The 15,710-nt window shown below is 42.5% G+C and overlaps 1 protein-coding gene across 3 annotated transcripts; it reads right to left on the bottom strand.

Moving 5' to 3' along the window:
• Positions 1-2,199: 2,199 nt before the first annotated feature.
• slc20a1b (solute carrier family 20 member 1b) lies at positions 2,200-15,348 on the bottom strand. 3 transcript variants are annotated; one of them, XM_036977374.1, is made up of 11 exons: positions 15,062-15,348; positions 12,638-13,318; positions 12,348-12,488; positions 12,097-12,182; positions 11,696-11,792; positions 7,044-7,163; positions 5,578-5,823; positions 4,905-5,442; positions 4,557-4,742; positions 4,346-4,430; positions 2,200-4,089 (listed from the first exon to the last, which is right to left on the bottom strand). In XM_036977374.1, exons 2-11 carry the CDS (start codon positions 12,996-12,998, stop codon positions 3,934-3,936), a joined length of 2,016 nt encoding a protein of 671 aa, XP_036833269.1. In that variant the 5' UTR covers positions 12,999-13,318; positions 15,062-15,348; the 3' UTR covers positions 2,200-3,933. The 3 variants fall into 3 exon arrangements, with proteins under 3 accessions (XP_036833269.1, XP_036833270.1, XP_036833271.1); XM_036977375.1 differs by lacking the exon at positions 15,062-15,348 and adding an exon at positions 14,678-14,696; XM_036977376.1 differs by lacking the exon at positions 15,062-15,348 and adding an exon at positions 14,123-14,141.
• Between the last annotated feature and the right edge of the window lie 362 nt (positions 15,349-15,710).

Genomic DNA, 15,710 nt, shown 5'->3' with positions numbered 1-15,710 from the left:
GTAGGGATGGTGCCAGGTTTCCTCCAGCTCTAGGAAGAGTCTTGGTGGTTCCAAACGTATTTTTATTTGGTACCCTTCCCCAGATCTGTGCCTCAACACAATCCTGTCTCGGCGTTCTACGGACAATTCTTTCGATCTCATGGCTTGGTTTTTGCTCTAACATGCACTGTTAACTGTGGGATCTTATATAGACAGGTGTGTGCCTTTCTAAACCATGTTCAATCAATTGAATTTACCACCGGTGGACTCCAATCAAGTTGTTGAAACATCTCAAGGATGATCAATGGAAACAGGATGCACCTGAGCTCAATTTCGAGGCTCATAGCAAAGGGTCTGAATACTTGTGTAAATAAGTTAAATTTTATTTTTTGTCATTACGGGGTATTGTGTGTAGATTGCTAAGGATAATTTGTTTTATTTCATCCATTTTTAGAATAAGACGGTAATGTAACAAAATGTGGAAAAAGTCAAGGGGTCTGAATACTTTCCAAAGGCACTGTATACAGTGTGTCATGTAAAAACACATATACCCTCATAACCTTGGGTTATCTTTTTCCTCACAGGTATGAGTCTCATGTTTTCAAGTTACTCAGAGAAGATGATTATATCTAATGTAACACAAAATATCCACAACACATTTGAAACCAAGCCAATCACTCACTGGTATTACATTTTGTGTTAAAAATAAGATTTTAAAGTCTTCTGTCCCTTCCTAGAATACCTTGAAGCCGACGTTGAAGCCAATGAAATGGGCAATTTAGGTAGGATATGACATATCTACTTGTTAGTACATGTCATAGTTTGAACAACTGACAATGTTTTTTTTTAGTATCCATGTTCCATTAAAATGTGTGTGTGCCTGCATGCGTTTGCTCTAGCTGTTGAATATTTCCACTCATAAAATGTGAGGATGCTGGGGTTTAACTTGATTCAGAAAAGACTGTGTCCCAAGTGGGATGAAATAGACGGGTAAGGAATGAGCTTCATCGGTTTACCCTCTAGTTACCCTCTACATTTCCATCTGGTGAAACTGAAATCTTACAACACACAGTAAGCACAAATGTATCACAGTTGTATAATAGCATCCTGGCAGTGAAAACATGTTTTTATTACACTCATGCAAACAAGTAATGACATCTTTGTTGTCCTAAAAACTGTGCTTTGTAGTGAGCACACCAACATCATAAAAAAATAAACGTTTTACACCGGTTGTCAAGCATTCTTTCTATGGTCAAGATTTCCTCTCTGTGAGTTCATGGGGAAAACCACTTTATTAGTAGCCTCATGACCAAAACACTCCATGGAGAGACTGTCCTAGAACAAGTCACAAAATAAACTAGTTGAATTAGTTAAACTACAAGTGCTAGGTTTTACTGCACAACTTCTAGGACATTGAAAGCAGAAGCGACATTGTTTGTTTGAATATTGCCCCCCTTGCTTTTAGACTTTCTAGGACAGAAATCCAGGGCACTCTAAGACACCTATCCCCAGATGCTCATCTGTGCTTGATTAGTTCTGCATCATCTGCTGTGTCCTGGGTTATTTATGGACCCGAGATGCACCGTTCCTTTCCTAGCCTGCATGAGTCAACGGAGGCACATTTTGGACAAAATATAGGACCAAGGTCATTGTCTGCATGTTCAGTCCATCTTAGGCTTTGGGTCTTGATCCCTGAAAATAAATGGTTATGTTTTGTAATCATTTACAACTAGTTTCTCGATCATGGGGTTACCATTTACATTCACTTTACTGGGCATAAAAGTAGCCCAAATGTTCTGTATCGATGACTTTTCACTGCTTCGGTGCTAGAATGATTCAGGTCAGGAGACGATGGGGGTTGGTTGATGAGTCATACACGTGGCTTTGAGACTCCTGGGGGAGTAGGACATGTGTGTGTGATGGTCAGATAACCTAAAGGAAGCAATTCTCACTCTCTGTATCACAGCTGAGGTAGAGTGAGCCTGCAGGAGGAATCATGCGAGGAGGAGGAGCCTGCAGACCCATTACAGAACCCGAGGAACACTGCAGCGGAACAGTTTACTGTCAATAAAGAGAAACATCTTAACATTCTATTACACTGCTGTGTGACTATCCTTATGCAATAGGTCTTTATTTGAAATGTCATGGTTTATGAGAAGTGAGTCTTTCAAAGCACATTACAACTTAAATACAGATAGAAAATGAAAATACAAGGTAATAGCTTTCAATTTGTATTTATTTTCCTTACTCCATTCTGAGTAGACTGTCTGTGCTTAACAAGCCAGTCTTTTCTTTGGTGCCTAAAAAACCAAGGCAACTAAAGCATCTAAGTCTAAATGCATTTAGTACTGCAACGCTCAGTGGCATCACAGCACACGCCCCCCCCCTTTTCTAACAGAGTCTCTGGTCAAGGTCCCCACACCAGGTTTAGGGTAGCAACCTGCCACCTCTCACACTAATCTCATCAACCAGATATAAAAACATTTAGCTGAGAGGGGGTGGCAAGAGTAACCCGATGTGTATGCAAGTGTACATTCCACAGAGCATGAGTACAGGGAAGTAAAAATTCTGACGTTAAATTGCAAAACAAAGACTACAGGAGGCTTGAGCAGAACTAACACGTTGCACCATCTAGTTTGATGCAATCAAGTTTAACAGGAAATATGGTCTTTTCATTTGAGTGTTTCCCCTCACCAACATTCCACCAGCAAATTTGTTCAGGTAACCTCATGTTCAGAGGTCCGCTATCACCATGAATAATGCCAAAGCTGACTCAGAATATATACTGATGTATGGTACTAGATTGTGTTGAACAATGCCTTTAAAACAATTGTATTTAAAATAACTAGCCATATGAAAGTGTGACTGTTTCAGACCACAAAACATTACTTAGAAAAATGTGCCATTTTCCCAAAGAATAAATTATCATTTGTCCCACCAGCCAGTGTGGTAAGAGCTAGGTGAGGTCAGGTCCCGTAACACCTGCTCTGTGCTCAAAGAGCATATGTAAGTAGGGGAACAAAGGAGTCTACTCAGTCTGGTTTCATGTTGAGCACATTTCAGTTAAATTGGTTAGTCTGACAAAGCAATCTATTGCATTAGAATAAATGCTGAGCCAATGACTGACCTAAAAATAGAGGAAAATCTGAGGGACCATTGTAACAAGTTGAGACAATCAGCTCAGAGGGGCTTGCGCATCGTTTCTTGTACTTCTACAGGCTAGGGTTCTGTTGAATGGCTGAATGACAGTCAAACTCTGTTCGATCAGGAAAGGGCAAGGGGAAAACAAGCACACCTGCACATGAGGAAAACCAATTCCACACAAATTCTTAAAACTTAATTAGTGACAAAAAGACACGCAAACACATTTGACAATGGCATGTAAAGGTGGAGAACACCCAATAACTTCACTTTCAACCTAAAAATACTGCTTATTCTAGGTTACTTTGAGCATTTTTTTAATATGTAGGTCAGGAGAAAGATCTTTCAATAAAGGCCAATACTGCATTGTAATTGTGTCATACGAACTTGTAAAATAAGATGTTTTTAAAAGAACAGGAACATGGTAGTATGTACATAATTACACAATAAAAAAAATGGAAGTAGTGGAGAATCAAAAAATGCTTTGATTAGTTATTTACAAGATCATGAGCATTGAAGCAAAAAAAATACAGCCAAGTCGGAAAAAATTCATGTCCCATTGGAAGTAATCTGGCGGAACCAACAACCATCACTTAAGGTTGAGAATGACGCAGCCAAAAACCACAGGCCAATATCACAACATCCTTTTTTCCATTAACATTTCTTCTTTATGTATTTCTACCTTCGGGTATGTTGGTTAGGGGCATATAATTGCCTTCCAACCCCTTCTCCTTTTCACTCCACCTCTCCCCTGGTGTGAGTGGGCGCTTGTTCTTTCTCCTCCCCTGTTGTGGGGTACAGGAAGCCCTGGGCTTACAGGATAACATAGAAGAAGAGGGCCATGATGGCAGCGCTGATCAGACCAGAGATGGGCACAGTCACAAACCAGGCCATGAAGATGTTCCGGAACAGACGCCAGTCCACACCCTTCCTGGAGCGCAGCCAGCCAACCGCTACCACAGAGCCAACCTGGCAACACACACACACTATTGACGCACTGACCTTTGTTAAACACTTAGGAACCATGGTGCATTAAGACGTGGACAACACTCCCCCTAACAGTAGCTGACCGGATTCTGTTTTATCTTGCTTTTCAGTGTTAAAGTGGAAATTAAAACCAGTTTGAACTGCCAAAAAGAAGACATCCTGTTTACGGCTCCCTGCCTTCCACATTACCCAGCCCTCCTCCCCGTCAGACCACCGTGTCCAAGGCTGAACAGCTTACCTTGCAGTGGGTGGTGGAGACAGGCAAGCCAATGTTGGAGGCAACCACAACGGTCAGGGCTGAGGCAAGTTCAATGCTGAAACCACTGCAAGGAAAAGAAATCCAGAATTGAGTGAACGGTTGGTTGTCTGTCCAAGTTTCAGGTCTGTGGGGAATGTTATGTTGTAAAGGTGCCATTTGACTGACTTGGATTTGTCAGCCTGGTTCATACCTGGAGGGAGTGATTGGGGTGAGGTCCTTTCCCATGGTCTGGATAACCCTGCGACCCCACACCCAGAGCCCGAGGCAGATGCCAACTCCTCCGTACAACAGCAGCCAGATGGGTGTGGGGGCACTGGAGTTCACAGAACCACTATTGTACACCAGCCACAGCGCTACCAATGGACCAATGGCATTGCTGCAGGAGAAGAGACTAGGTTACGCAAATACAAACCAAGTACAAAAAGTTCCTCTACATGAACATACAAGCAGCAACCAAACTACTAGTCCAAAAACACTTAAACAGCAATAAAATGACTATTCATCTTGACAAATCATCCAAGATGGAACATCTCCCTACCTGACATCGTTGCCCCCGTGGGCGAAGGAGCCAAAGCAGGCTGTGAGGATCTGGAGGAACCTGAAGAGCTCTGAAACCTCTGGGCGGTCATGGTCATGGCCATCCTCTTCCAGAGAGCTGCGGCTGCTGCCAGCGTCCTCCTCTCCCATCTCCAGAGTCACCTCTGCCTCCCCCAGGCCCTCAGGAACCCCGTGCTCGGCCACAGCGTTGCAGTAGCTGGTGTAGCTGTCCATGCGTACACGCTTCTTCTCTGTACCTTTGTCCTCGCTGGCGTGGAACTCGCCCTCTTTGGGCCGAAAGTCCCCGTGCATGCCGATGATGGCCATGGTGTAGGAGGTGTAGCTGTTGTTGCGGCGAATGGGTCTGTCGCCTGCCTCGCCCATGCAGTCGCCCACCTTGGCAAGGTGGAGCTTGTGTAACAGGTCTTTGTAGAGTCCAGAGTCCTTGTGCACCGTGTGGTACTGGCTGTAACCGTTACTGGGGATGTGGGCCGGGCCGTTGCTGAACTGCACATCCTTGCTGAACTGCACTTTTGGGACTGATTAAAAATAGACTTTAAAGTAAGCAATAGTGTAGTCCGTCATGGATTACCATTAGTATTCACATATTTATCCCATTTTCTAACTTTTCCCAACCCATTTACCAAGGCAGCCAGAACATCCTCATGACTCACCATTGCCAGTCTCAGACTCCTTGCCTTCCTTGTCGCAATCATCAGAATCTCCAATGCCAAAGGTGACCCTGCGCTCCTCTTGGGGAGGCTGGGAGAGGGTGTCAGGGTCAGCGTGCGAGGCAGGGGAGGGGGGTGAAGGGGGCTCCTCAGGGACAGGCTTCAGGATGGTACAGGGTACAGGCCCCTCCCTCAGTTCCTTCTTTTCCATCAGGGGGCTCTCAGAGGGGCTGGAAGACTTGATTTTTCCTGGAGGAGGAAGAGTGGCGTTAGACTGCCTGGGCTCGAGACCAAACACGAATACGGTACAGTGAGGGAACATGCACATTTGGTTCGTATACACCTCAACATTTAAGCTGAGAAAAAACAAAAGCATTTACTATAGGGGTAAATGCATTAAAATTTGAGAGCCAAAATGTTCATAAGAGCAGGTAAAAAGGGCTAATGACTGTACTAATTTTAGCATTTTTACATTGTGCCATCGACTAAAACGTTTACATGTAGGCCTATGTAGATAAGGTCTGAAAGTGGATGTATCCTGTATGACTTTTGGTTTGTAGTTTCAGATACTCAATGCAAACATATGTCCACCTCGTGAGTCCTAAGAACGGTTTGGTCTGCTATCTAGCCAGTTGACCTGATTGCGTCATCCAAACTGGTTAGGACAGGAGTCTAGGCGGCAGCAGTTTGTTTTCGACTTGAGCCACGTCAGTAGTCACCTGCAGTCTTAACCCTGTGACTCAGTGCCAACTTCACGTCAATACTTTAAGTCAACCCATGGCTATTCTAGTTGAGGTAAAGGCCAATGAGTGGATCACTATGAACCAATTAAGCGCCTCTATTTAGTAGAATAGGACCCTACCAGACAGATCTATCACGGATATTTCAGCTGTACATCAGCCGCAAATGTATTAACCTTTCACAAGACCCACCATTGGCCCCATAGTGAAGTTAAGATAAAAATACAGACAATATAAAATCTAACTTTTCATTTTTGTACCCATTCAAAGGGAGGCTATTTAAGAAAAGGGATAACTTTTTCATCCTGGATTTCAGACCATGTGATGAGACTCCTTTTCACTATTAATAGACAGGTCTACTTTTGACCAGCACAATTATCACACGGCATTTTAAGCTCAATGCAGATTTGTTTTAAAAAGATCAGACTTGAGTACTTCCAAGACAAGCCAGAACACAGAATTAGTGTAAAACAACATATCTGCAGCCCTGAATCCATTTGCTGGATTAAAACCTTGGCGTGAATGGTTGAAGCCACAGACACATGCAGTATTAATCCCTATGACACTTTCCGTGCCCAAATGTAAGGCAGCAGTTTAACAGCACCCAAGAAAACATATTTTCCAGGTAAGACCGTGAAAGGAGTACTTAATTCTCTAATCAAATAAAACCATAAATTAGCAGCTTTGTAAGAGGTGTGCCAAACTTAAGGGGAAAGAAAATGTACTTACGTTCAATCTTCTTCTTGAGGCGTGGGCAGACTATAAACCAGACCAACAGGGCGGTCAGCACACCACAGGCCAAAGAGATGAGTAGTGTGCCCCACCATGGGATCTTGTCAAATCCAAGCACTGGAGTAACCAAGCAGTGACAGACGGGAGAAAGAGAGGAAAGATGGTTTTGAAAAACAAGGCAGCAGAAGCTACCTTTCTAAAGGTTTACAGTAAGTCTTCAGACTAACATTTTATCTGGACCTGGCTCCTCATCTATAGTTGGTAGAATTACAGTAGCCCATTCCTATTATAAATATTCACATTAAAAAACATTTCTAAATTATACAATATCAACCGTAACAGTAAAGAATGATTCAATAGGATAACAAATTAACATATTGAGTACAGATAAAAACATTTTAAAAGAGGGTGAAATGCTAGGACGCTCCTTTGGACATCCATGGTTATCTACTCATTGCACATGGTCATATTTCCAGGGAAAATATCACCCCAAAACACACCTTCACCACTAGCTACAAGAATGGGCCACAGCAAGTGGCACATGTTCCAGTTAAATATGGCACGGTAGCATGCCAATAGATCTGAACAGTTACACAATGCTGTGGGTGAGGAGCATGTGAATGACGAGGGATGTCGCATTCACATGCCCCTCTCACAGCGAGTGCCTTAAAAAAGGTTAGGAGAGGACTTAAACAGAAGGAAGCCTAAGTGTTCGCAGTAGCATAAAAGACATCTGTGTGCCAAGACTGCGAGCGATTGTGTTTGTGTGGGTACCAAAGCGTTCTTGTGCATGCTGCTGGCAGGGAAAGGACCACGACGGGGGGGGCAGCAAGCGACGTGTTGGAGAGTCAGCAACATAGACATGAGTAAATAACAAAAGTGTCGCTCTAAAATTAAAGCTACACGTTTGCGGTTACCTTGACCGCACATGAATAAAAATTAACTATGCTGGGATGTGAAAAACTAAAGGAAATGGAAGGCCAGGGCCCTGAGATAACGGTGTCTCATCGTGGTGTTCATTGAAGGGCAGAGTCCATCGTGCTCTTTCCTGTGTAGTCTACTGACTCATCCTCACATGCTGCAGCACTAGCCTGCAGGCCGTGCCACATGAGCAATGAGTATTTAGTTACGCAACAAACACACCCCCTCCAGGAGGGGAGAGGCAGAGGAGAGGAAATGGGAAGGGGGTGTTAGAATGTTTTTCTTCTAAGAACAGCGGAGGCTTCTTCCATTAGACTAGTCTAGAATGACTCAGTGACCGTGGGACAGCCCAAAACAGGTACGGCCAGTAGACATTTGTGTGGGGTAGGAGGGGGTGGCTGGTGCCAAATTAACAGTGGGCAAAAATATGTGTCCCTGAAAGAGGAGAATGGAGTCTGTATTATTCAGTATGTGCTGAGGGACATGTGTTGATAGTACGTGTTGATGACCTATAGTGGATTACATTTCTAGAGATTTTTTTTACATTTTTTATAATAGGCAAAAAAAACTAGCAACCGGCCAGTCGTAATAAACACACCCACAAAAAGGGGCAAGTCTACACCACTCCATCCAGTGGGATGAATAATGGAGGTCTCAGGAAGTGGAATTTAACAACTGCTGCGTTCCAAACCCCTCCCTTCTAAACCTTTGCATCCCGTGGCCTACATTACACAATAATATGGTTTGTCGTTTTTCCCCCAAGAGCATTTCAGCCCCAGCACTCATGACCGTTAATTGTATAGTTGGGATGGGTGGCTTTGGCCAATTATCCTCTTTATGGTCCCAGTTCGTGTCACTCCTACCACTAGTAGAATAAACAATGTTGATAAACTAAAAAGTAACCAGAATTTAAAAAGTCAAAGCACAACTTTTCCTAACTGTATGAACATAAAAGTAGGCTACTCAAACTATTTCAGGTGCATTTAGCATTGCTTGCCTATCAGAATCTATCATGTTCTAAAATCAGTCATTTGAAGGGCCATATACCACAGAAAACTATAAACTAATTTCTCAATTGCCGTTTACTCCGATAATGAGCCCGTGTCCGCTTATTAAGCCCCACCAAAAAGTTTAATTTGTGTAAACAGGCAATATGCATTATCAAGATGTACCATTCAGACATTTAGAGACTGTCGTATTTCTGGCATGCAGTGTATACTGAGTCACAGTTCAGTTTATTAAACCCATTCTTCTCAGCTGCTCCACTGTGATCAGTCATTTCCATTTTCCCAATTGTTTAGTGTAACCTAAGCAACCAAGCCACCCACTGTTTGTTTTCCAAAGGGTAACCGAAGCAGAAAATTAGCCTTCTAGCTAAAGCATATTGAAATGTAGGGACAAGGGGTGTGTCCACTGTTTGAAAGTGAATAGTTTGTAGTGAAGGCCAGGCAGGTTATCCAAGTGAGTGAATAAATATATTTGATTCTCTAACTAGAAGGGACCAGTATTTGCTTGGTTGGTTCTACAAATCAAACGTAGGCTAAATGTTGACATGCTCATAAAATGGTGACTGCCCTTTCCTCTGTCAGCAAAGCCTTCTATGGTACAGCTTTCTAATGACTAAATAGAGCTGTGCTAAAATAACTTGGGTGATTTACAAGGTGTGGAACACCAAGGCCTCTTCTATAAATGATCCACTCTTGACCTCAATTCTCAGGCCTGAGATGCATTCATTTTTTTCACCCATTCCAACTGAGCTCTCTGGCACTAAGATTGGCTATATTGTGTATAGGAACGCGCTTGCGGGATTGCCTAAGTGCTTTCACACCACCATGTTAAACCAAAAGAAACAGAGTTCTAAAACAGGAAACAAAATGTACAGTTCCCTGTCTTGGCCACCTTCCTCTTCACCCATTGAGTTTAAATGGAGTTGTATTAGACTAGCAGATCAGTCACCACTATACTACTGTTACACAACTCCGGAGCCAAATACAGCCAAAAAAAGGTGACATAATCCATTACTTATCCTGTGATTTCTGTGGTTCAAAAGATTCTCACAAGAGGTCAGTTGAAATGTGTTCTGAAATAGTACAGCCCATTTGGATACAATGCACCTGAATGAATTGTGAAATTAAGGGAAGTGGGGGAAGGGGCTAATCATGGACTCATCTCGTTTTGAACTCTTAATCCAGGTGCTTATAACATGAGGGAGTGACTAACCGACCAAGTGGCTAAAGATCAGGATTAGCCTCGTAATAAGCCAGCTCCAGTTACAGGCAGTGGCCAGTCTAAAAGTGTGCCAGTATGTGTAAAGATACATCCTCCTCAGCGCGTGTGTTAATACAGTAGGCCTACATGTCATTATGTAATATCTGGTTCTCCAATTAATCACTCCCTGAGCTCTTCTCAGTTGTGTGGGAATATATTGAGCAGGATTCCTGGAATACAATCTCTGTATGGAACTTCATGTGAGGTACCCCAGAGTAAAAGGTCCCCATGTACAGTACACTCACATGTAGGTGTGACTGACAACAGTACATTATGTGAGTGAGTGCATGTGGTCTCCTCTGAGTGGGTGTGCAGATGTGCGTATATACACATCAAGTCATACTCTGGCCTGTAGCCTTCATTTAATGGCCCAGGCCAGTTGAATTCTTGAACTGTTCAGTCCTGTAGGTAGAAGAAAACAAGGAGCAAAAGTTGCTCATTTAATTAGAGTTTCAAAGCTAAAAAGTGAACAATATAACAGACCTTAATATTCACAGTGCTCTCAATTAGGGTCCTATGAAATCAATTTCTTCCAGGTTTCTGCTCCCAGAAAGCACACTTTTTAATAGAAAAAACTAAATTGGACATTCTAAGTCCACACCAATGCTTAAACCACATCAGTAAACTACTTGGTGTCTGAGAAAGGAAAGAAATAGCTAAGAAATGTGGGTGTAATTACCCTTTAATGCAAATGTGCACCAGCTAGAGACCGTTGTTAGGTTAGCAGTGTTTCTATAGCACTCGTGATTGCAGAGTTTACAAAACAAATAGCCAATGGATTGATGCAAGTAATCATGATTTCATTCTGCTATGTAGGCATATGCTACGTTGTAGCTAACATTTAATTGTGAGTTTTGGGGAATGTCTTGCCATCTACCAACAGACAGATATCATTAGCATTGTCGCTAACCGCTACACAAAGTATAGACCAGACATACAACACGCCGACAGGGGCATTTTTGCTGTTTCAGAAAGTCACAGGAAAATACAAATCACTGTTGCATTTTGTTTCTCTTTTGATTAATACACACATACTTTATATTTTTTAAAGGTCTGGAGTCTGTCCGAAACGCAGATTTTCTATGGCCCTACTCAACGAGACTACTGACGGAGGCAAAGGACACACAGTTGCAGAGATAACAACCTCTTTACTTCCACTTTTCCTCCTCTGTGTGGGAAAGGGACATACACTGTCATCAAGAATAAAGAGAAATCACTATTTCCAGCTCCCTGTTGTGAAGTGCTCCTCTCTGTAATTTAATTATGTCATGATGACATAACTACATTCAAGAAAAGACCCAAAACACAACAGTTTAAAATAACAGGCCTTCTCCGAGAACAGTAAGCAGTCTGTTTCAGTCTTGAAAAAAGTGTAGGTATCCGACTGGCTAAGGGAGCAGATTATTTTAGGCTGTAGGCAGGCATGCATGGTGATGGTAGACTGGGACAACGATACTCACTTGGAGCTCCAGTGAAGATAATGGAGAATAGGTTGATCATCATTGTGACAGCATAGAAGACAGGCAGGGCCTTCAGACCATTGGGCACCGGGTCTTTCTACATAGGGACAAACAGAAATCAAAAACACCATGCTCCCCATTGTACTGTCAGCTTACATTTGATGGCAGAATAGAAGGTGTGTCAGTACATTTTATCTAACATAATGGCCTGTGAGATTACACTGAGAATATTACCCCTGTCCAAAGAACAAGGAGTGTCTTTATTTGTTTAATATAATGACCTTGTTATGATGTCTGGGACATCATCTATGGTCTGGCACAGACAACAACCATTTCCAACAAGAAGCTTCCTACAATTTAAGAACATCTAGATTTAGATAGAAGCAGATTTGTCAGCTTACCTTGTGCAAGATGAACATACGAACAAAGTAGAAAAGGACACCCGACATGATGCCAGACAGAAGGGGGGAGAGAAACCAGGAGGCAACTGTGGAGATTACAAAAATTAGCATTGCATAGTGCTCTCAGGAACACCAGACACTTGCATTACTCGTACAAAGTTGTCTGAATAAAAACATTGCACATAATAGAAGCTGTTAATTTTCCTACGGGGATCAAAGTAAGCCGTGGTCAACGGAAGCTGCTGACTCACCAATCCGAAGGAGTTCCAGCCACCTGACCCCCTGTTGACCTTTGGCCACCAGAGAGAAGCCAATGGTAGCACCAACAATGCAGTGGGTCCCTGAGATGGGCAGCTTGAGAAAAGAGGCCACCAATTGCCATACAGCAGAACCTAAGAAGCAGCATAAAAGCCAACTTGACCATTTAAGCAGTCCCAGCTCCATTTCAACGTTACATCATAGTACAACCATACACAAGATGTCCAAATTGAAATAATTGTCTTGCCTACAAAAGGGTATTATAATAATTTGTTTCACTCACCAAACATGGCACTGACAGAGCCAGCCATAAGCATGTGTTCGGAGCCGTTGTACATGTCCACGTCAATGATGCCCTTGCGGATGGTCTCGCTGACCTTGGCTCCCAGAAGCACAGATCCAACGGTCTCAAAGATAGTGGCCAGGATGCAGGCCTGCCGCAAGGTGACCACTCCAGAGCCCACTGCCGTGCCAAACGAGTTGGCCACGTCATTGGCCCCCACAGAGAAGGCTAGGATGAAGGCGATGATAAAGCCAACTATGAGAAGCCACATGTAGTCTGTCAGTGGTTCACCAGTGACCTGGGCCGTGATCCCTAGTGTGGTGCCCACCAGGGTAAGGGTGGCAAGAGTTGTCGAAACCATTGTGCGTGATTGATTACTCTAAAGATTGATGTCACGATAAGGGAATGTATATCAAAAATAAATGTGATATTTGCTAGCAGAAAAATTAAATGAGGTATCAATGTGTATACCCTAACCCTCAAGGTTGAGGGTTAACCAAACCTACTGAGAGTAGCCTATGTGCTGTCCCTGAATGAACAACAATAAATTAATGGGGAGGTAAAGTATTGCTATACTGTAATTTTACTAGCTTTGTTAGGGTTTATTTGGCTTTGGGCAATCATACAGACTGAACAGACACGCATTGTTCAACAGTCACTGTAGGTGAATGACAGAACATCCTGAAAGAGAAGAGGGAGAAATGTCTAAATAAAGTAAACATCCCTTCTTCCAACTTCACAAAGCAAGAACAGTGTACCTCAGATCATTAATTGATATACAATCTTAAAATCAGAGACCAGCTGCAGGTAAATATATGATGGTCAAATCCTACCACAGCAACTAGGGTTCCACTAACCTGAAAAAACACACATGGTTAACCATTTTGCAACACTACTCAAAACAGCAGTAGTAACAATAGAAAACCTGGAGCCTGACCACATCCACTTCTATTGAAATTAAAGTGTGGCCAGGTCATTCAATAAGAATTTCAGTGAACACAAAAGAAAACCACCTTTTAACGCCAAAACATTGCTCGCTACTTAGCAAAATGAGCTGGTGAGCTACTATGTGTGCAATTGAGGCAACGTCGTTCCCAGGATGTTTCATGCAATGACTGAATGGGTACCGCTCTAGATACAGTCTGTCTTGCCTGAAGACAATGCAATAAGGAAGCCATTTTGGGGGGGGGGGGGGGGATGTCGCAGGATGAGACTAACCAAAGGCAGCTAGACAACATAACAGAAATTGACAATGTACTCTTTGCCAACGTAGCAGAGAGATGTATACATGACAATGCAACATAACACTAGCCATCTAACGTTAGATAGCCAAGAATTCGCAACTCCACAATGACCGATGGAGTTGACTTCGGAGGCGGTGAGTTTTGGCGGAGTGTAGGCTACCTCCGACTACATCCGAGTCGGTATCAGTCGATACTTGCAGTAAAACATATCCATTATTTAATACGTAACGTTAACTTGTACCATGTTGGTCCTGTGTCTAGTGGCGTTATTTTCTTTGGGTCCTGCAATCCGTAGTTTGATAACTTTGTGACCTTATAAATTGCGCCGTGCGATGACTGGGCTGTCCATTCTGCGTTAAATAACGCCGGCTCCCTTAGCGGAGGTCGTGTAAAATTGTAGATTTTAAAATTATATATATATATTTTTTTTAAAAAATACGGATTGCAGCACCCAACGAATAATATTGCGACTACACAGGACAAACAACAATTTACATACAGGCCGGCCTGCCTAAAGTATCGACTGATACCGACTCAATTATAGTCAGTGGTAGGCTAAAGTTACACTCGGTCAAAAAAGGAATCGCCTGCGCACTCAACATCATCGGGTATCGTGAAGTTCATAACTATTGCCTAGACATTGAACATGGGTAACAACGTTAGCTATCTAAAGTTGGTAATATGTTAAAACTGCAGAGACATCTAATTCTAACTGCGACGCACGTGTCAGAATTCATTCAATCGTGACTCGCACCGCAACATGACCGGCAATGTCGAATGTTCTTAACCACCTCACCTTAGCGATTGCCAGTCGTCTACCTAACTAGGTTTACCAATGTAATAGTCAATACCCGCCATATAAGCTATACTAGAAAGCTAAGTTTAGCTATCTATTGTTAGCGACGCTTCGTTATTATAAATGAATGACAATTAACCTAAGTATAGCTCGGTAGCTGACTTTATAATCCTTACGATGTAACGTTACGGTCAACGTGAAGGAACTATTTTTTTGTTAATATTAGCTAGTATCATCATGATTGAACAAACGTTTGCTAGCGTTAGCCGGCAAGCTATTTACAAAAATATCAGTCACAGTAACGTAACCAACGTTACGAAAACGTTAATTAGTTACCAATTAAAACGGCACTATTTAAAAAAAATTATGACAAGTTTAACTTACCACATGTTAGTTGTCAATGTTGAAGAAGACTAGGACATGTTCAGCCCGCGCATAACTTGCTCAGTAGCGCGCGCGGGATCAGGAAACGAACAATCACGGAAAACGACTGGTTTGAATTTTAAAATATTTATATAACTAAATCAAAAAATGTATATTAAAGTACGCTTGCCGTTTAGTCTGTTATATTCCTGTAAAAACAGAGTTTGACTGCGTCAAGAGCCGTTATAACCGCATTTATACATTTCGGGTGCTAGTCTTTATGGAGCATCAGAGGGTGGCGCTTTGGTAACACCCATCGTCATGCCCAGCCCCATCCTGAAAACCTGTCAATCATCGACCTACACTGTAACCTCATGATTCATTGATGAAAAGTGTTCTGTTGTGTGGCTCTTAATATTTTTTTTTAAACTAGGCAAGTCAGTTAAGAACAAATTCTTATTTACAATGACGGCCTTCATGGCAGCATCCCACGCAATAAAGTGCAATGTTATGGATTGTACAAACTCAAAATGGGCAAGACACACATTTTCCAATAGCATGTGGGAGGCCTAATTGAACTCATTCTAAAATCGCTGTTATGACCGCTGTGGAGTAGGCCTATCTTTTTCAAAATCACAACATTTCCATTAAGATTATTTTTTCTTCTTCA

The sequence above is a fragment of the Oncorhynchus mykiss genome, chromosome 5 (genome assembly GCF_013265735.2).
Source record: "Oncorhynchus mykiss isolate Arlee chromosome 5, USDA_OmykA_1.1, whole genome shotgun sequence".
NCBI lineage: Eukaryota > Metazoa > Chordata > Actinopteri > Salmoniformes > Salmonidae > Oncorhynchus > Oncorhynchus mykiss.
This window is presented reverse-complemented; position numbering and strand designations above follow the sequence as displayed.

Coding starts and splice junctions, on each gene's coding strand:
- slc20a1b (XM_036977374.1), bottom strand. CDS start 12,998: ATGGTTTCGACAACTCTTGCCACCCTTACCCTGGTGGGCACCACACTA. Junction 5,443..5,577: donor GGAGTCTGAGACTGGCAATG/GTGAGTCATGAG, acceptor ATTTTTAATCAG/TCCCAAAAGTGCAGTTCAGC. Junction 4,090..4,345: donor TCTCCACCACCCACTGCAAG/GTAAGCTGTTCA, acceptor GTGTGTTGCCAG/GTTGGCTCTGTGGTAGCGGT.